The 22,656-nt window shown below is 40.6% G+C and overlaps 1 protein-coding gene across 1 annotated transcript; it reads right to left on the reverse strand.

Annotated features, from left to right (window-relative positions):
• Positions 1–6,103: 6,103 nt before the first annotated feature.
• Positions 6,104–20,957, reverse strand: sertad4 (SERTA domain containing 4). The gene is made up of 5 exons (XM_073483811.1): positions 20,791–20,957; positions 19,131–19,249; positions 17,246–18,073; positions 6,624–6,699; positions 6,104–6,459 (listed from the first exon to the last, which is right to left on the reverse strand). Exons 1-5 carry the CDS (start codon positions 20,942–20,944, stop codon positions 6,104–6,106), a joined length of 1,533 nt encoding a protein of 510 aa, XP_073339912.1. The 5' UTR covers positions 20,945–20,957.
• Positions 20,958–22,656: the final 1,699 nt, after the last annotated feature.

The raw sequence follows: 22,656 nt of genomic DNA on the forward strand, positions 1-22,656 counted from the left end.
AAGGGAAACACACACACAGAGGCAAGCTCTCACTGCAGTGATTTCCGTGACAGTCCTGAGTACACTGCATCTATTGTTCGGAGGCTTTGTGGGTCCCAAAGAGAGCGGTGAAGTGTTCACCCAAAGAGATGGAGATGGGGAGGGTGGGGGTGCAGGGTGGTGTCCATTTCTACACACCAGTGTAACGACACTCGTTCTAATAACTGCTGGTGAGGTCTCCTAATGGCATACAGTACAGCACAACTTGCAACACCACACACACACACACACACACACACACACACACACATACACAGACATCATTACATAAAATTTCACAGAGACATTTTTCCTCCTGGCAGGTCACTCCTGCAGAAGTTTGTGGTGAACTTCCATGAAGTGAAGTAAAATGCTTTAATCATATATTTTCCATCAGAAATGAACATTTTTCATGTATAACGTCAATTTGACCTGGTAGAGCCTGCGAAAAGTCACCCCCTACAGATCATTAATATCAACAGAAAATTTTGTTCGAGTACAGTGGGTTGGTGGAGGGGAATCTGTAGAAGAAGAGGTCAAGAGGTCACCAAAAAGATTCTCTCTGTTCAACTAATGTAAATACCTAAATTCAAGGCAATCTGGACAGAAAGACCAAAAAATGGACTAAAAAAGTTGGCCGGTATTCAAAATCAACAAGTCATTCTATAGGTTATTTAAGTATACACTTATCTTTATTGTAGTAAGAAGTAAACAAGCTGCCATTAAAGCAGTGAAATCTCATTTGTAAATTGCAACAAAACTGTACTGTTTCACAGGATTTTATTTTGTAGGCGCTTTTGACAAGCAATAGTCAGAAAATACATAAATAACAAGAAGTAGAATCTTTAGTCATCACAATGTAATGACACTTGTGCCATGTTTTGGGTTTTGGGTTAGTTGTTTCCTGTTTTATTTTGTAGATTATATCCTCATTTGTCTCGACTTCCATAAGGTCGTAATGTCACAACTATACAGTCACTGCATTCAGCCATGCCTCCAGCACAGCCGTGGCTGTAAAAAACACAATCGGAGCTAACGTGGAAACACAGTGGGTGGTTCCTGCTCAGGCCTGTGAGAGCTGACCAATTACAGCAGACTTTGCTTTTAAGGAGGGGGCCTTAAAGAGACAGGAGCTAAAAGGGACTGTGCATACAGAGGGTGAATAGAGGTGCTGCAGCAATAGAAAGTATGAGAAGTGTTTTTTAAACATTGAATCATGCAAACATTTTCCAATATACATGTACCCAAGTTCGAGTATGAACTTGAAAATGTCCTGATCTGCAAGTCTGTTGGTTTAAAATCAGACTCAAGCCAGTAATACCGACTGGGTTTACAGTCCTTAAACATCCAGACTGTGGAGGCTGGACAAGGTTATCTTTTTGCCTGTGTCTGTGTCATAACCCATTTTAAATCGAGTGTTTTGAGACTGAATAACTTCCACATTAACAAAAGCTACCATGATCTGCTGGAGGGAGCGACTGCCGACAGCAATTAATCTGTTCTTTCGCTGTCAGTGAAAAGGTGTTCAGATTGACTGACTGACTGATCACTACAGAAGACAACACATAAATCAACCAGTAGATGTGTCTTTAGGAGCTTCAACAGACATTTCTTATAGGCCAGGAAACCATACATGGCTTATTATTTTCCATCCGTGTAATAAATGACTCCATGCTGATTATTATATTTAGTGTCTGCTATCTTTTCTTTGCAATGTACATTTAACAGATTAAATGTTTTCATCTAACTGGGTGGTTTCTATGTAGTTATGCTACCACAAGAAAGTTTTGTAGTGGCATTTTTTGTTTAAACTACCAACTTTCATAAATTTAGCATTGTGGTGAAAACTCAGTCTTCCTTTGTCATAAAATTGGTTTGTGTTTGTTTGGACTCTGGGAAATTATTTTGTTTGACTCTCCTTGCCAAGATGAGAGGTTGTGCTTTTATTGGAAATTAAAAGCATGATTTGTGTTCCCGGAAAGGCCAGAAATTGAGTTTTGATCTAACCAAACTGCATTTGTATTGATGTAATGTATGTGCAGAGGATGTTGTCAACAAAGCCCCCCTTTTTTTTTGCTGCTCAACAGTTTGTTGATACATTTTGTAAAGCCACTGGAAAATCCCGTTAGAGCTGTTTTTCATCTCTTGCCTCTTTCCTTTAGGTTACTTGCTTTTTAAAGGCTTTCTGGCTGGCAAATTAATACGTGGGTGGTATTTTCTCTGTGGCTCAAACTCAAAATGTGGTTATGCGTGGGACTGATAACAGTGATAATGCTAAACGGCATATATTTCCTGCCCTTTAGTTCAAATGAATGCAAAGGTAACTGTTTGGGTAGGACTGAAATTACATGAAAAACTGTCTTCAAGACTGGAAGGACAACTCATCAATGGGGTTTTCTCCAGATTTAATAAAATGCTATTATTGTATACAGTGGGACATGGTTTAACAATGTACTTTTGACCTATCCTGATGCAAGAGTTACTTGTGTGTCTGGGCTCTAATTGGTTACACTGGGAACCATAATTCTTCGGTAACCACCAAAACACAGGAGACAAATAGGCCAGCTAATAAGAATTTAGCTTGCGTGCCAATTAGAGTCTGGAGTTTAAGGTTATTTGAGGCTATGAGTAGCATTAGAAATGACTCAGAGGGCGATCTGAGTCATTGCTTTAATATGATGGATGCTGGCAGACTGAGAGATCTTTATTTACACTTATCTCGATACAGTCAGTGGTCGGATGACTTATGAGTGTAAAAAAATTCTCTGTGGACTGACTGGACTAGCTGTGAACGAAACTGAAAAAACAAATGCTCAAGATGTGTGTTTAATCAACAACATGATAAAATCAGCAGTAGGAGGTAAATACTGGTACGTTCCTTTTTTACACAACGTGTGATTTACCAAACCACATTTAAGTCAAACCTTCAAGATTCAAAGAATACTGTGACATTTTAGGAAATATTTGCTTTCTCGCAGAGAATTTGGGAGAGATTAATGGCCCTTTTTTTTACACCAATCCCTATCCGAGTCATTTAATATTTAGTATCTGCAGATACTGAGTCCCGATCCAAAACTTTGCCCTAACTAATATTTTCCTAGATAATACAGCTGCATTAGGAAAAAAATGACCTGCATCCAAGCTGTTATAGGTTTTTTTATTTTGTTGAAACAAAGTAAATACTTTCACATGGCTCTTTCTTATTCTGCATATGCTATTGCAACATTGGTTTTCATTTATTTTATTTTTTTAACAAAAACAACCAAGTAAACAAAGTCAGTAATTAAAAAATGTCTTTCGCTCTTATCAGTTCCACTTAGTGCAGATATTAAAGTAAAACTATAACACTCAAATGAAGAACATCACAATTCCACTTGGTGCAGCATTACAGACTATAATGGTAGGGCATACCAGGGATTCAAAAACTCCAGAAGATGGCGAAAACCCTGATCCTCTACCACAGAGATGGGCTGGTTATCCAGAGCGATGAATTCAATTACCTTCTCTGTAATATTTTTGGCCATGTCGCTGTCTCGAGGATAGTTCTCTTTCATTTTGAAAGTATCCGCGAGTGTTTGTTGCTTCAGTGCCTTTGCCTGTATTGCTTGAGCTGAACTCGTTGTATTCCTTTGAGTGTTTGTTTTTTATGTGCCAAATTTGTAGCATTAAATGCAACATGAAACGGTCGTATTGCAGATGTTACATGTCGCCGTTGGACTGCTTTGGCTTACTAATTTTGAATATTTCCACACTGCAGACATTTTATCCATAGGTTTGTCAAAGTAACGTTACGCGCGCGTCTGTGTTCTGCCACAAATTGTGCTCCATTTACGACAGCTGATGTAAAAATCATCGGGCTTGGGTCCACGTTCAAAATTGCCAATCCCGATCAGTGAAACAATGCCCATATCGGCCCTGATCCCGATGCCGCAGAAGCAATACATCTGTCAAATCTCCCTCTGAATTCTGGTTTGTGACTTTACTGCTTCTAAAATCCATTTTCTTTGGTTTGCCTAGCTATGGTTCCTGCGTTGGAGTTTCCTCAATAGGCAGAAACCCACATGGCAATAGCAAGTCTCTGTGAATGGTACAATGTGGGCCACTACTTTTCTCTGGCTTGACTACATACACAGGGCCACCATCAATATGCGTCACAACAATGTGGATAAAGTGTTCCCACTTGTCTGCAAGTTTATGTTTCCCTCCTATGCTGACATTTCTTATTAGGACCCGGTCTCCTTTGACTAGCGCATCAGCTCTGACTTTGTCATCAAATCGTATTTTGTTTCTCTCTTTTGTTTTTTCAGAGTTCTCAGCAGGCAGTGCGTAACTCTCCTGGAGACGCTGGCGCAGGTTCTGAACGTATTCTGAATGTGTCTTGTGCGTCTCAATTGGAGGGTCGATGCCCAGGATGGGGTCAGCTGGGAGAGTTGGCTGCCTGATGAACATCAGCTCATATGGTACATTACTCGTGGTATCATTTCTTGTAAAACTGTACGCATGTACAAGGGGTTTCACAAAATGTCTCCAATGTTTTTTATCCTTTTCGTCCAGGGTCTCGAGCATGCTTAAGAGGGTATTGTTAAAGCGCTCAACAAGGCAACTAAGAAAGCCGTAGCGGACGAGGATGTTCTCTGGGAGAGCCTTGGTGACAGTCTTGGCCTTTTGATCCTTTGTCGGTACTGCTACCGCAAACTTTGTGAAATGGTCAGTAATGACCAAATTGTTCCTGGTGTCATGGCTTTTAGGTTCGAGTGACAAGTAGTCCATACACACTAATTCTAATGGTTAAGTTGTTTTGATGTTACCATTGGCGCTGCTCTCTGTGGTTTAGACTTCCTCCGGAAACACCTCTTGCAGGTTTGGCATTTCTGTTCGATGGACTCTTTCAATCTCGGTCAGTAAAATCTGGCTCGAGCAAGACTTGGCACATGCTCAGGTCCCAGATGACCAACTTCATCATGTAACCCTTGTAGAGCTCTCTCTCTCTATACTGCTCAGGTAACACAAGCTGATAGATTGTGTCTCCTCGATAATTACACCCCCTGTAAAGGATCCCTTCTCTGAGTTCGAGCCTGTTCCACTCTCTTAGAAGCAACTTGACCTCAGGCTGCTCAGCACTCACAATATTGAAGCTGGGTTTCCGTGCACCTTTCACCAAGGTGATGACTTTCTTAATAGATGGGTCCTCTCTTTGTGCTTCATGCCAACTATGTTTTGTCATCCCAGATAACGTGGTTTGGCCTTTGCCAGTCAACACATCAGGCACTGATGAAGCACCTATAGCAAGAGACTCCGCAAGGACAGGAAGTCGTGGTGAGGTAACTGAGTGGTGCTGACACACTCCAGAGATAACATCAGTGGGGATCTCTCGGTTCTCCCCCTCTATGATGCGCTTTGCCATCTCATTAATCTGTTCCTTTTCCTGCAGGAAGTCCTCATCTTCCCAAGGTGCTGTCATCTAGATAGATCATTTGCATCCCCGTTAGTGTGTAAAGCTCGATACTTGATGTTGAATCTGAAGGTTGAAAGGGCAGCCACGGTCTCTTTTTATAGGTTTTACTGCTCTTTTTGCGTGGATAGTACCCAACAGTGAGAGAGTTAAGGGGCCTGGCGATCTTAGAATAGCACACCACAAAACGCCTATAATATCCTGCAAAGCCCAGGAAACGTTTAATTTCCTCTCTGTTCACAGGGTTAGGCCAATCTTTGAGAGTAGAGCTTTTGTCTGGGTCAGTGTGGACCTCTTGGGCATCTACCATGTAGCAAAGGTATTGTACAGATGACCTAAAGAACTGACACTTCTCAGGTGCCAATTTTAGACCATAGTACTTAAGACAATGTAACACCTTCAGAAGTCTTGTCTCATGCTCTTCAAAGGGCTTGGAAAAGACTGTAAGGTCATCTAAAAATACAAGAACCTCGTCGCCATCACACTTCTCCATCAGGCATTGGAATGTGCTGGGTGCGTTGGTCACACCTTGCAGCATGTGGTTGAACGCAGTCTTAGGTTTATCCTCCTCTGCCATCTCTACCTGGTAATAACCAGACTTGAGGTCCATTACCGAGAACCACCTTGCTCCACTCAGGGCTGATAATGTCTCCTCAATGTTTGGAAGGGCAAATAGACAGAGGGCTTCTCCCCAGAATTCTGGTTTGAACCCAAGAAGGTGGCAAATAGCTCCTCACCATCCTCTACCACCCCAAACGCTGATTCAAGCTGATTGAGGTAAGCCTCGGGGGGTGCATTGGTACCAAGCGGCTTGAAAATATCAGCAGCTGGGCTGAGCAGGCTCTCTAAGATTCTCCTTACTTTTTGAGAGTCAGACAATGAAGCATCATTGAGAAGAAGGTCTACCTGGGTTCGCCAGGCGTCATAATCGACCTCGCCATTTGGCTTTGGCAGCCGCCGAAAAGATTCTGATCTGGCTCTGGCTGTAACTAGATGGTGTTGTGTCATTACGAATGAAATTGTTCAATTACTTTCTGGATTTGGGGTGGAACTATTGTGCCCTTATCAAGAAAAGGGGGACTTACAGAAGCAATGGGGGGAAGAGAGCCAGTTGCCAGATTGGTTGGCTTTGGCTCTAGAATGTCAGACTGACCTTCATCAGTAGCACTGTTGTTACTACTATGTGTAGGAGCATACTGATCTGAAGACTGGAGGCGAGTATCAGGACTCTGTGGGGGAACAGAGTCTGATTGAACGGTTACCACTCATGCTGAAGCATATCCCAAAAGCCAGCTTTACTGTTTCCAGCAAGAGTGCTCAGTTCGGCCAAGCATCTTTGGGCTAGTTCTCTCCCAAGCCCCTATTGACATACCTCACGAATGATCCTCACGTGCCAAGTAACAGTGGTGACATCGCCTTATCAGTATATGCTTCAACTATGCCTGTGGCGTAAAGACAACAAGGCCCATGCAAGTCAAACTTCTCTAAAAATAGTTTGGGGTGGATTCTAGTTTAATTTGCACTAATCTCCTGGCTAGCCTGCCACTTTTGTAACCCCTCCTAACCTGTTACTTCAAGATAGTGTTGAATATCTAAGTATCTAGATTCAGTGAGGAGATTGGCTTAAATGTACTTGTCTGACCTTTAAAGAAGACCTGTAACATCCACCCCAAATAACACACACGACAACTGACTGGTGATAAAACATTAATATTAATTAAACAAACTCATTAAGTGCTAGCTAAATTCTCAAAATACATTGGTAATAACCTGGGGTTAAACTACCCTGGTTACACATTGAAATGATTGCAACCTGATCTGGTATTTACAAATGCTCAGGTCTTATGTTGGTGATGAGGTTAACAGCGATTTGACCACTGGATGGTATCACAGGCGAACGATGCTTACAGTGTTGTATGTTGTTAAAGCACCGAGCTGAATTCCTTCTGCCTGCAACATCTTTCAGCTTGGTTGCACCACTCGTGCGCTTCAAAACACAATCGCTGCGTTTTGAGTCAAAGCGTGCTTTGGGTCGGAGACAACAAGCCGAGAGACCAGGAGAGTGGCATTAATCAGACACAGATGACCTGGCTTGCCTCATGTGATAAATGCATCCAAGAAGGAAAAAAAACACACGAGGGTTGACATTTGAAAGTCGGAAGTAAAGAGTGTAAATGGTCGGTACTAGCAGACAAAGACTTGAAGGGTTAAACCAAAGCTAACATCCTCACATCCAGGGTTGCCAGGTTTTCCTCAAGAGCCAGATTTGTCAATCCATCTCATCCTTCCTGATTTCTATCTTAGAGTCAGTTCAAAGAGTCCATGTTGCAGAGCAGGAGAGGACATGACTTAAGGTAATAGGACAGTGTGCCATGGGTGGAGAGATGTGTAGCCTATCATCTGATCCCAGAGGGTTGTACAATACAGTCAGTGTGGAGGCAAAATGAGGATGCGGCAGGACAGATATAGAACAAGGTTATAGGAGGACATGTTGTGGATGCGCTCAGGCCATTCTCTCCCCCTCCTCCAACGTTTAACCTCATTCTTTCTCTCAGGTCCGTCAGGCCTCATTGCAGCTAAACGCTGAAACAAGGAGAGTGATTCAGGGCCGCGAAAGGAAACTTGTGAATTGTTGCCAAAGATAGCAGTGTTCAGACAGGGTGTGGCTTTTCACTTTACCTGTTTCCTCTTCATACAACAAAAACCTCAAACCTCAAACCTCAAACCTCCGACCTAAAGCCTTTACTGCTCACTCTACTTAGACACAGGTTGCTTTTTTAACAGAGATTAAACACTGATGAGAGGAGAAAGCGAATGTCATTATTTTAAATGATTATCATGGAAGCACAAAGACAACTAATTTAACCCTTGTTCAAGTTTAACTGTGTTAAATCTGACACCCCACCTTTCCGAAACCCCGCTGTTCCGAAAATAGACTTCCATTCTTCGTAATGGCGTGGTTTCCCATTTTTTCTAAAGACCCCGCTATTCCGAAAAGGCTATTGGGGAACCCCTGACCCTAACCCTATTGGGAAGTAATTGGAACTTGAAAGTCAGATTCGGAACAGCGGTGTTTCGGAGTGGGGGTGTTTTGGAATGGAAGGCCGTCCCCACGCTGGACACAGCTGCTTGCTCAAGGTGGCAACCGGATTAATAAGAGTGAGACTGAATCAAAACAATCAAACAACGGTAATTCTTTGAGAGCAACTACTTTGACATAATCTCTCAAAGCCAGACCTCCACAGTTCCGCAGCACTGTCACAACTGTCTTGGGCAGCCCAGGATGCAGCAATGTTGCCTCGCAAAATAGTGCCAGGGGGACTTTTTGTTTGTTTGTTTGTTTTTGTTTTGGAGGTGAGCCCTGGCATTAAAATGGCTTAATCCCTTCAGAAGAAAAGTTAAGGGCAGCTAGATTATATACGTTCGTATCATTTGCAACCAAGCTAGGGATATGGTAACTTGCCATTTTCAGTGTGAAGGTTGCCAGCTCGAATGTTGTTTCCTGCAGCGGAGAGCATTTTGGTAATAGTATACATGTAGATAGCGGAAGGAAGGAGAATGCCACCTCAAATAACACTCAATGCCGCCCAATGGCAGGCCTACACCAAGGGAATACAGTTGATGTATTGTGTGTGTGCTCCACACTTTTAAAAGGGAAACCTTTGAAGTGGAACACAACTTTACATTATCACATATTATTACATTTTCACATAATTTTCATTAATGGAAAAAAGTTAAAAGTTTTCATCTTTAGACTGGTAACATTTAGTTTTTATCAACTGTTTTTGTTTGTTTTTTTGCAATGACATCACTGAAGTTTAATCAAAATCAGATCAGTGGTCTTAGATACTGAATGTACAGATTTCATTGTAGCACTGACTTTTGGGCCTAGAATTTAATCTAGGGCGGCACAGCGGCGCAGTAGTTAGCGTCGTTACCTCACAGCAAGATGGTCCTGAGTTCGAGACCTTGCTGTGCGGAGCCTGCATGTCCCCGTGCTGCTTGGGTTGCCTCCAGGCACTCCGGCTTCCTCCCCAATCCAAAGACATGCATGTGAGGTTAACCAGTCACTCTAAATTAAGTGTGAATGTGAGCGTGTATGGTTGTTTGTCCCTATATGTCAGCCCTTTGACGAACTGCCGACTTATCTAAGGTGTACCCCGCCGCCAATGCTGACTGGGATTGGTTCCAGCCCCCCATGACCCTGCAAAGGATAAGCGGTTACAGATTCAAATTCACAAATACTTTATTTGTCCCCGGGAGGCTTTAGTTGTCCCTGGGGGGCAGTACAAATCAACTACTCTACGAGCTAACCTGTCGACTGCACGAGCAGCGACGCGGAAGGTGAAGATGATGGTGGTATAGGTACAATTAAATCTATCTAAGACAGCTTGCTAGTATGTTCTTTGTATTGCATGCACAGTCTCCTGTTGTGATATGGGTTGATCCAGAAAGATAATTTTATTGTCAGTTGAAGACACCAAAAATCTTCAAATTCATAGCCAATTAAACACATCTCATTCATCTCCAGTCACAATTCATACACAACTTTGTCTTGGTACCGTGAAAGATTCAGCGGTGGGGAAAAGGGAGTGTGCTTCACAGTCTGGGATTGAGGACATCCTACACATTGCGTGTTTATCAAATACCAACAGCTTCTTTCTGCAGTGAAAATACAGGCGCATTATGCTGGAGGGAGAGACCCAGAAACATCAACAACAGCCAGAGAGCTGTGGTTGTTATGTAAGCTGAATCAAATTGATCCAATGGGGATCGACTTGTTGGGCTTGAGCTGCAGTGACATGGATGAAAATTCAGGCATAATAATCTGTGAGCACTTGCAGAGGGCAAATCATTGCTGTAGTCATTGTTAGCTGATACAGCTACGCATTCTGGTTGTATGGATGAAATCCTCTTTCATATCATCTGATCTCTGTAATATTGCCCAGGATCTTCAGTTTTGCAGTGATTACAGCAATTTGGCTTGTTATTGTAATAACAGGGCACAGTCACTCATCTTCACTCACCAAAAGTCATAAACAAAAGAGCTTGTTCCTAAGATCTGCTGTATTTTATTTTATTTTTTATTGTATTCGAAAGACGCTCCAAGAGTAAAAGAACCAATATTAATGTAGATGCCATAGTCACAGATTCTACTATGGATGGGCAATAACACAACATAATGCATATTAGAAGAATTGAATAAGCCTTTGCAGTTTTTGATAATAAATAACAATTGTTTATTGTGTAAATTCTGTTAATTATAGCGGCATAGATGCAGTGCAGCACTGGCCAGAGTATTCATGTGCCTAGAATGTGGTCTAATGTGTGACAGATCCTTTATTTTGATAGTCAGTGATGGAATGTAACTAAGTACATTTACTCAACTTTGAGGTACTTGTACTTTAGTTGAGTATTTCAATTTTCTGCTACTATCATAAAAAAACACTGATTCTGGTAATCAGAAAAATGACTATTATTCAGTATATACTATATTATATATACTGAATATCTGTTCTGATAATTACGATATTTCTGTTCTGTACAAGCGGCATGTCTTGCATTTCTGTCTGTCCTGGGAGAGGGATCCCTCCTCTGTGGCTTGTCCTGAGGTTTCTTCCATCTTTTTTTCCCCGTTTTTTTTTTGTCAATATGGCAAGTTTTTCCTTGGGTCTAAGGACAGAGGATGTCGTTCACTGTACAGATTGTAAAGCCCACTGAGGAAATGTGATTGTGATTTTGTGCTAAACAAATAAAATGGATTTGATTTGATTTGATTTGATAATTGGCCAATAACGCCAATGGCAAGTCAACAGCAAGTACACACTTTATACATGTACATATATGTAAATGTAAATATGTTTAATTTACTTTTGCTTATGCTTTTGATACTTAGGTACATTTATTGCCAGGAGATTACACTGAATACATACTAATACTGCATTTTATATCAGATACTTTAAGACTTTTAAGTTCTATTTGTATGGGCGACGTTCACTTTTACTCAAGTCTGACTTTTGGGTACTTTTTATGACACTGTTAACAATGACTCTACGATCTCATGATACGATATAGCGTATTAATAACTTAGTTTCTACTTTTTTGCAATGCTGATGCTCAACGTTAGAGCTAAAACAATAAGTCTATTAATCCGTTGAATCTGTTGAATGACAGAAAACTAAACTATTTTTGATAAATCATTTCAGTCATTATTCAAGCAAAAATACCAAACATGAGCTCGTTCCACTGTGAAGATTAGCAATTTCTCTGTTTTATATCAGTGTAAAATTAAAATATTTGGGTTACAGACTGTGCCAAAACAAGACATTTGAAGATGTCACCTTGGGCGCTGATATTACCTTGCGAGGGATTCTGTCTGTCTATCTATCTATCTATCTATCTATCTATCTATCTATCTATCTATCTATCTATCTATCTATCTATCTATCTGTCTATCTATCTATCTATCTGTCTATCTATCTATTAGCTGTACAGACACAGCATACACAAATCTTCCTGCTAATAACAAAACCAGAGGATTGGGGAATGGAACAGAGGAATTCTGTGTCTGAGATGGAAGACAGCAGAACAGGGAGAGAAAAAAAAGAAAAGAAAATCCTGACAATATGTTTGAAGCTGTGAGAGACGAAGGTGAGTCGTGTGGAGGAGGGGTGGGACCTCCGAGCCTTTGGAGCCAATTTGAGGACCTTGTGATGCAAAACCAGTCCTCAGCAACAGACAGTTCCCATGGCAACGTTGAGCTGCCAAAATTCCTTGTTGACAAATGACAGCTCCCCTCTACTTGCCTGGCGATGTGTGTGTGTGTGTGTGTGTTATTTGGCAAGTCCCCATCTTTGCCTTAGGCACAGGGGAAGAAGGGGTGAAGAGATCATTGTTTTATGTATGCAGAGATACATATGGTATTCACATACCCACATGCACGCACACACACACACACACACGCACACACACACACACACACACACACACACACACACACAGGTTACAATTGCAACAACATCCTCTTACTGCAAGAACATGTTATTAATGTTAGATGTCATATTGTTTAGCATGTTTGTACACTAAATAATTATGCTATTAAAGGTAATGGTGATCATGCACTATCATGTAGTACAGAGTACTTCTGCATTTGCCAGGAGATTCACAGAAAGATTGTGGAGTAGCTCAACTATATTTGACAAAACTGAAATTATAAAGTTAGCAAAAAATATTAACTTTTTTAAATTAATGGATAAATGGTTACATTTTTGTTATAGCAGTTAGCTTAAAGTAATTGATAAATGATAAATAATGTAAGCTAAAAGTAATATAGGCTATAAATGGTCAAAATTAGGGTTTGAGTTACATGGGAACCAATGGGAGTTGAGCTCCCATAAGGTAAGTTAGCTAAACTGATGGATAAATCCACTCAAGACCAGCATACATAATTAAACAGGTCTCTTTAAATTTGACTCCCAATATGGAATTATAAACATCTAAATTGACTTAACATTATTTTTAGTAAAATTACAATTGTATATATTACAATCCATTACAATCTGACAATCTAATAATAGAAAGTGCAGTGAAATGAAAAATACAGAGGAATGTGAAGCAGGAGCAGAGAAAGATGAGCAGCAGGATACACACACACACACACACACACACACACACACACACACACACACACACACACAAACCCCTGCGGCAGAAGTGTCGTGAAGAGATGATCTTCCATCCTCACCTCCCAACAGATCTGTCAAGATGTTCAGACCCATGATTTAACCTCCCCACTTCACACTGTTACATCCTACCAACACATACACAATCTCTGCAGTCTGTACTACAATGGCTAGCTGCTTTCAAGCAATCGGGAGGAATGTCACACAAAACCTGCACAGTATTAGAAATAATCCAGTAATAAGGGAACACATAGGGAGCACTAATACTGGATCAAAGCAACATTTAACTTAAGGCACTTAAGGTGGATGACAGTACTGTGTATGCACAAACTGCATTAAACCAGTATACAGAATACCTCTTAATAACACTTAATATTGACGAAGTGCCTGTATTTTAATTGTCCCTTGCTTTTCTCAAGGTTGTAGGGGACACAGGTCTAAGGGTCTGTGTGTGTGTGTGTGTTTTACGTTACAAGTGAATACTGCAGGGACAACAGACATGACAGGGAGTGCAGGGTGGAGTGTGGAGGTGACACAATGTCAGAAAGATTAACAAGAATTGAGGGGCAAAGTGACACCTGAGAGACCTTTGGTGAGTGCAAGCTGTGATACTGTACTCCACTGCACAGCAGACAGGGTGGGAAGCAAGACAATAAGCAGGAGTTCACAGACATACATTTACAAATACACGCACACACAATTGTCAATGCACTGTGAACTGCAAGGTTGTAATGTAAATGAATAAAGGAGGAGTAAGCCAGATATTTTTTTCAACATTTCTTTTACTGATCTTTACACTTGTCACAGAACATCACATAAAATCAGAGCTGACTTGCTCTTTTGTCGTTACAGACAATGCAGTTATGCTTTGTCATTTTTTTTTTCCATCCTTAAAAAAGTACCACTGGTAATTACTGGGTTTTTATTATTTAGGGTTTAGACAAAGTAAAGTAAATAGGCTGGTACTCATTTGTACTTGTACTTATCTAGCTGAAGATGTGTCATCTATGCCAGTCTTATTTTGGACATAAGAGAAAAAGAAAAAGATGGGACAAGTGGCAACAAACCAACTGAGACCATCCAATTCTCACCTTTGAGTACGTCACTATGATTAAGAAAAACAAAACAAAACACCACTGACCGATAGAATATTTCCTTTTTTTTAAACTTCGGTGTAGGTTTGGGACCCTAATCTTCAGAGGTGCCGAATGAGACACAGCAACAAACTAGAAACCACTGATCATGCCATCATGACAAAAATAACAACTTGTTATGTAGTGTATCTGTCATTAATTGGTTCCTTTTTAGTGAAGTAGAAAACTTAGGAGTGTCAGCTCCTTCAAGGTTTTTTTAAAAAAAAAAAAGACATATAGTATCCTCATCAATATATACCTAAATAGTAGGGCTGTCACGATTTCAATTTTAAATCAGTGTTTCAGAGATCCTGTATTGATTTTTTTGAGAAGAGGGTTTACTCATGGAGGAAAAAGTGAACTGAACTAAGGTGATATCATTGCCAAAGATCCTTTATTGGTTTTTGTTGGGAGGAGGGTTTTGCTTGGGACAGATTTGAGAAACCAAACTTTGTAACAAACTTCCTTTCTATCTATCTATCATTTTCTATCTTTCGTTGTTTATTTTTGAATCACTGAAGGCTGGCATTTTTGTTGAACTGTAAATGACAGTGTTCAGGGCAGAAAAGTCAAAGTCGAACAATAGCATAGCTGACAGTGCTAAAAAAAAAAAAAATAATCGAAAATGGAATCATTGGAATCATGACACCCCTTCTATACAGGCTGACGCTGTTCAACCAACATGAATTCACTCTATCATGCTTGATTCTATGTGCTTGGCAGGAACTTCAGGCGACACACACACACACACAGGTGTGGATCAATGGAGGCAGGTCATATTAGGAGGTGTATTATGTAGTTTTTGGTGAAGAAATTTTTATCATTTAAAAAATGTAATTGACTTTTTGAACGCAAAACAAACTAAATAAACAAACCCTCTTTTCATGACTAAATAAATTCAATATACAAACTTACCTTAAAGGATGACACAATTTCATACTGTTGTACATTGTTTATATAACCCTGCCACCTTTCTAGCTTCAAACAGTCTTCTGGGGACCTTATTTTCCTCTGAAAACAGCTTGTTTTTTCAGTTTTGGAAAAAAACAAAACATTTCAGAGTTTGTATTATTACCTCATTAATATTGTAAATATTAAAGAGTTTGAATTACTTCTCCAAACCTACATAGTGCCTCTTTAAAGGAATAGAATGACATTTTGGGATACATACCTTTTCCCTTTCTCCTTGAGAGTTAGATGAGAATATATCACTGTCATGTCTGTGCAGTATATATGAAGCTATGAAGCCAGCAGGTTTGCTTTAGCTTAGCATTAAGACTGGAAACAGGCGGGAACAGCTAGCTTGGCTATGTCCAAAGGTAAAAAATCTGTCCACCAACACCTCTCAAACTCAATATTTGACTAATTAATATGTATTACATGTATGATTAAGTGTAAAAATTACACATTGTGGTTTTACTATTACTTGGCTGGGCGCAGAAACTTCCTGATTGCTGAGCAACTAGTAATGACACCAGTAAGATAGAGACACAGATATAAACATGTTAATTAGCTTCACAGGTGCTGGTAAGCAGATTTTTGATAAGCTTTGTTGTAGATCTTCTTATGCTCAGCAAGAAAGTATGCATTTATTAAAATGTCAGACTATTCCTTTAACTTCCAAATAGAGCTGACTGAAAAAACTGGAGCTTTTTGTCTTTACACACACAAAAACACATAATGACATTTTATCTGTCTGTCCTGTTGTTGTTGCTACATATGTAGATCAGTGAGGACGCCAGGGTATTAGAAGTGTGATTCAATGATGATTTTTATAAAGCAACAGATCCAGATATGTTTTCTTCAAACTTTATCAATCGACAGACCAACTGAACCCTACTAAGCCTTTTTTTGGTTAATTCTAACTAAATGCAAATGGGGCTCTGAGCACACTAAAGGCTTTAGCTTTAACTGTCCTTGAAATCAGCTTTAAGTTTGGGCATTGTCAAGACTGGTAGTGCTTAGAAAACATGCATTTTGAAGTAAAAACAAACAAAACACATTTTGAGTGTGGAAATGAACTTTGAAATTTCATCGACATTTGAAAGAATCCCTGCATTTAACCACATGCCCTTGTCCTGTTTTAGTCAAACACAGTCACTTGGAATGCAAGATATCTACTTAGCAACAGGAACAATTACATGAACACACAATATACAGGTATCTATAAAAACACTAAGGCACTTGAAGATGTGATTTAACATTTCCAATGTTTATGATTGTTGTCATTTAAAATAATCTGAAGAATACACATCGTGCCGCTGCTGCAGCACAGTCGCTTGCCATTGCCTGAGACAGCGTTGAACTCAAATAGGCACGCGCAATTATGTGCAACCCATGTTTTTAATAAAACAGAAAAGCTTAAAATAAAGTTTTTTAAATGCTACATCCTATCTTGCAAACACACACACACAGAAGCACACACCCCCAAATCCACAACCCTTTATTTCATAGGTTTGTTTAGGGTCTTGAAACGAGACCGTTGCACCAATATGAAGCCCCACTTGAGACCTTAAGTTTTGTGCTGTGGGGCTTGAAAATGGTCTTGGAGACAGTGCAATAGCAAGCTTCACTTCACCTTTGGGATTTAAGATCCCATCATATGGTTAGGGTTACTTAACCTCTATAAATGTGTTTCCAGTGCCACCAGTGGCCAAAAACTGTCTTTTTAAATTTTTTTTTCATCTGACACAAGCAATAGAGTTGAAAGGAGTTTAAGTTAAATAAAACTGATTAAAATACAGCTGACTTGGCATTACTACAGAGTAGGTAGCTCACACCTTCATCTGCTATGAGGAGAAATAATCTTCAACTGATGACAGCTGTGGTCATCATTACATTTTTATTCTAACACACTTAGAATGTAATTTTTATTGTCTATGAGCTCTGCGGTGCCAAAAGCTGATTTTGTGGAGCTCCCTTTCTGTGGCTGTTGAGTCCCACTGACAAGGTCTCTCAACCTGCTCCTCCTCTTCCTCCTCCTCCTCCTCCTCCTCTTCCTCCCCATGCTCTCCCTCCTCCTCCTCTTCTTCTTCTACCCTGTCTGTCATGCAGCTGTCCTCTGCTGTCCTTGTGTGTGCATGACCCAGCAAGGTCCTAGTCCTACTTTTCTGGCTTGACTTGTTCTCAACAACATCAAGGGACGGCCCAGCTTGTCTTCTTTCATTGTCTTCTTCCTCCTCCTCTTCCTCTTCCCTCTCTTCTTCTTCTTCTTCTTCTTCTTCTTCATTTTCCTCCTCCTCTTCAGCATCCTCATCCTCGTCATCATGCTCCTCTATGGCCACTGCCAGCCCTAACTTACTGTGGCTAGCTAGCTGAAAAAAGGAGGAGGAGTGAGGTGTGGACGGGCAGGTGGAGAGTGCTGCGTCGTACATGGAGAACGGGAGGTGGAGGTAGTGTCCTGCAGCAGCTGCCGCTGCATAGATGCAGCAGCATGTCTGGGCACAGTCAGGCCGCAGATCCCCTTGTCCTCCACGGACCATTCGGAAGCGCTTACGGAAGGGTGGGCCAGCCTGGGGCGTTATGCAGATCCGGGTGGGGACTGTTCCATGGAGCGCCTGGTGAGCAGGGTTAGTGCTGGGTGGTGGGACACAGGGGCCAGTGGTGAATGCTGGGTTGGGTGGGAAGCACCAGTCAGTGCTCTGGAGCAGGATCTCAGCTCGAAGGCGCCGAAGGAGGTTGTTAACAAGGACAGAGCGCCTGAGGAAGGCCTCAGGGTCGTCTATGAATCGCATCTTCTCCAGGGAGAGGCGCAGCACATGGGCACGCTCCTCCAAAACTGGTGCCACCTGAAGGACATTATCCTTTTAGATCTATATAAGCTCGTCTTTTTTTTTTACATGATATTTGTGTAAGAGAGTTTTCAACTTTTTTTCTAAGATATTAAAGGTGCAGTATGTAGGAATTTTTGTTCAAAACATTCAAACATGAACTCAAATTATCAACAGAATATGAAGAAAAAACAGCTTTGACGTTATGTCAAAGATGTCTATGTATAGTGCTGTAGCGATATCTACTGAAGTTAGCATGCTAGCCAGCTAGCCCTGGGCCTGAATACTCTTTCTCCCAGCAGTCCAAAGCTCCTGTGCTAGTGGTGTAAACACCAACACTCCCTTGGTAGTCTGACTAGCTGCAGGGCTAACTGAGCTATAAAAGCTACTAGTAGGTACAGTCATGGATGTATAAACAGAATACTGTTTACACAGTTAATAATGCAGTTAAAAGATACTCTGGGGTTGTGCTGTCCAATATTTGTTGGGAGAATGAATTCAACAGGTGGCCAATTCTCATGTACTTCACCTGTACAGCACATCAAGCCCAGCTACTGTTATCATGTTTCAGCTTTAACATTACCCACCCACCAACTCCAACCCTTTATTTTAAAACTCCTGATTGAGACCAATTTAAGATTTTGGATAACAGTTCCTTACAATGCTTTAGCCATTCTGAATAAGCAAAATAACAATGCACTGTATTTACTGACTGCCATTTTATTTGAGTCTCAGAATTCTGGGTGTATTATTTATCCCCTATGTAGTGTCCTCAAAAATTCCCACAATGGAACAAACGAGTAGAGTCCAATGTTTGTTAACAACATGACAATGCAATCTGTTAGTGATGACACAAAATTATGGTGATTCAGAAAAAAGTCTGAAATCTCCAGCTTACTATAAAGTAAACTATTGGGAATATTAATTGAATAACTGGACAGTGATATTCTTCTTTCAAATTATGTCATCATGACAAATGATGTTCTGCAATCATTTTAATTAAAGAGTGAATTGAATGCTGTCTTGATACACTGTGTGCTCTGAATGTGAGAATTTGGAGTGTGTTAATACTTACAGTCTGGCAGTATGTCCTGAAACTGAAGCGAGGCTCATCGTCATCATCAACAAACTTCCTCTTGAAGTATGCAATCCGTGATACTGAGACATGATCAGGCAGTCGCCTGCAGGGGGGTTCTAGGGGCACAGAAAAGAAAAACACCATAAACCAACTACACTGGTGGACTAAACAATGTTACAACATCTTTGACATAAGAGAAATGAACACCATTGTATGATTTCATAACTTACACAAACTATTAATTGTAGAATCCTGTATGAAGTAATTTGGAGCCTCAATGCAGTGTATTTTGTCATTTGATGATATTTCATATATTTGAGTCATTTCCTGACAATGTTGATGAACAACACTCAATCGCCAAGTATTTTTTTTTTGCCAATAATTTAATTTTACGCTCAAACTTAAAAAAAAAAAAGCTTTCGCAAATATAGGACAATGACGTATGACTATCATATGGAATCTGTGAGTCATGCGTCATGCAGTTTGAGAAGCTGTAGAGATATGGAGCCTGATCAAGGCCAAAACATTTGTTAATTTGGCAAAAAAACCCATTGGATTGAAAATATAAAATTTGTAACCGAAAGTTCAAGTAGTTCAAGTTCTGGCTCCATATACAGACACCAGCAGTGTCTCCCAAAATGTGAATCATGGACTTAAGTGTATATGATGGTAAAAGTTGCTAATATCCATGCTATTGCTATCCATACTAATTTCAATGCTATTGCTATCCATACTAATATCAATACTGTTGCTATCTATACTAATATCAATGCTATTGCTATCCATGCTAATGATGTTGATCTTGCTAGAACGGCAATCTGGTTGCCATCGAAACGAACAACATCTGACTATTAACCATGCCTTGCCTTGTTTGATTAAGAATGTTAAATGTTAAAAAAAGGAAGTAATAATGTCTGGAGTGGGGCCCTCAACATCTATGCAACTTGGATGGTAGAAAATGTGTATAATTAGATTTTTTCAATTGTAATCATTACTTACTCTACTTTGATACTAAAGGCATTTAATGTATTGTAAGGACATATTGTATGTGAAAATCACATAAGTAACCAAAAGTGCTGTGAGACATTAATACCGAACTGAGTTGTACAGCATCATTAACACATTTTCTAATGCATATGCTGATCATGGTATACCTAAGTGCTATGCGGAGGCAACTGGACTTCCTTGAGTTTCGAGCAAGACCATTTGCCTACGTGACTTGCTTGAGTTTCTTGAACAGAGTTGCACTTAGAATTCTGATGCATTGATTGAAAAAAAGACATTTTACTTTACAACATATTTAAGTTTCAGTCCAACCAGATTAAGCTTGAGTTGAACCTTATCCTTAAAAGTATTTTAATGGCAGCAGGCTATGGGAAAGAACATGTTTATTGGGTAACTCATTTTAAAAGGAAATGTCCTACTGGCAAAATGTGTTGGTCCTTCAAACAATTAAAGTGGAACTTTATGAAAGCAAGCGCTCATACTGCTAACTAGCTACCATGGTCATTAGTTTAATTGCTCTTCATCATTAATATCTGTATGCTTATCTGCACTCAAGTGACAAATAGTGATAGATGGTTTGGGCAGAGGCAACTTATTGCCAGGGCTCAAAAAACTAAGGACTTGAACAAACATCTGTGCTCGGTGTCAATACCTGGTGTAAATTGCTCTTCAGAGCTGCATGGTGGAGCAGGGTTTGAAAGGCAGGTCTTAGTGCAGCGCTCCGATTCCCATATGGGCTGGTACGTGGAGAGCGGAGGGTCTCCTTCTGGGTCCAGGAAAGGATTCATGGACAAAACTAGGGTCATCTCTCTCCCTGATTCCAATCTGGAAAAAAAAAACAGGAAATAAGTTTGCAAAGGAAATAACAAAGCTAGTTCAACCCCTAATAAGTTGTGAATCCACATAAAAGTATTCCATCATAATAAAAGGCAATTTTCAAAAATGTGGATAGATGTAAAATAATTGTAATATATGTTATCTTGAAACCAGACAAACACACTTCATCTGACAAGTATTCTGCATATGCTTCTTAATGATGTGGTAAATGTTAACAAGATGTTTATCTATGATACTGGCAAATACGTGTGTGCGGAGGAGTAACCAGCTTCTGTGCAAGCTGCATGACAAATCTGAACGACAATAATGGTGAGCACTTAGAAATTGGCAGATGGCTGGCGACTCTGTGATATGCGTGGTGCTGAAACAAGTGGGACACAGATGGAGAGATGACACCCACTCACACCATGAATTCCCTATTGATTAGTCGGAAGGAGAGTTAGCGAGTTGTTTGACACCAATTTGTTCGGTAAGATGGATCCCTTACAACAAATCGCTTCGGGAAGCTTTGTCAACAGCTTGGTAATCTAGGAGGCAAAGGAGATGTGCACGGTGCCAGTGGGTCCTGTACATAAGGCAACCGATTTGAAAAAAAAGTATCAAACAGGCAAAACATGTATTTCTTCTCAACTGATGTTGATGATTTTTGGCTGTTTCTGAATAATACAAACAATAATATGAACCCGTCTCCCTAGGTTGAATGAAAGTGATGCAAATAAAGAGAATCATGAGGCCGGCACATTGCTTGGCAGTGAGTAGCACTCGCCCTCCAACTGAGCTTTTTTCAATCTAAAAACAGAGCCCTACTGTGAAGACAGTGAGGGGCCTGAGAGCCTGTCTCTGAACCAGAGAGGAGAAACTGTATCGTCCTTTTGATCACAGTGAATGGCTATCATTTGGTTCGCTGTTGATTCTCCCCTTCATGCAGAATGCAAAGACAGCTGTTTCAGACCTCTTCGTCGCTACCTTTCCTCCTCAAAGCTCCTCCTGCCCCTCCTCTTCCAGCCCACATGAACAGATACCATGGCCTGCAACCCATCTTGACAGACCAAACAGAGGCGACACCATCTCAGCCTCACCCCTGTTGGGTAGCTGATTAAAATGTCCGCTTCAATAAGCTCCCTGCTTTGCTTGGATGAACAGTTTTATTTCTGTGTGCTGCTTTTCTAGTGTTTGCTTTTAATGGACTAATCAGACACACCTAAAGCCAGTGGAACATCACCTCAGGCACTGCTACTCCCACCAAACACATCTAGGCAGCCCCAGGGAATAATGGATTACATAGAAGTGCATTACATTTTATGTTTTTAAGGGTACAATGGATATGCTTTAACATCAACAGTCGACTACAACAGTTCAGTACAAAGTCTACATCACTGCAAATGCTGCACCAATCCAATTTTATGCTCCATCTTATCCTCACTCATGAACAAGATCCCCCCTGTGAATTGCCACTTTATCGTGGTGGAGGGGTTTGCGTGTCCTTGTGACTATTGGAGCTGTGCTGTTGGGTGCAATAGCCAGTGGGTTTTCCTCAGACAAACTGCCAAGGGGACAGATTAGGAGTGGCTTAACTCTTTCCTGTTCTGAAGTTGTTTAGGGTAAGTGGGGGCAGGTCTTATAGGGCAGGTCATTGCAGATGCATGCAGGTCTTTGGAGGGCTTAAAATTAAACAATACAG

Source organism: Pagrus major, chromosome 16, assembly GCF_040436345.1.
Source record: "Pagrus major chromosome 16, Pma_NU_1.0".
Classification (NCBI taxonomy): domain Eukaryota; kingdom Metazoa; phylum Chordata; class Actinopteri; order Spariformes; family Sparidae; genus Pagrus; species Pagrus major.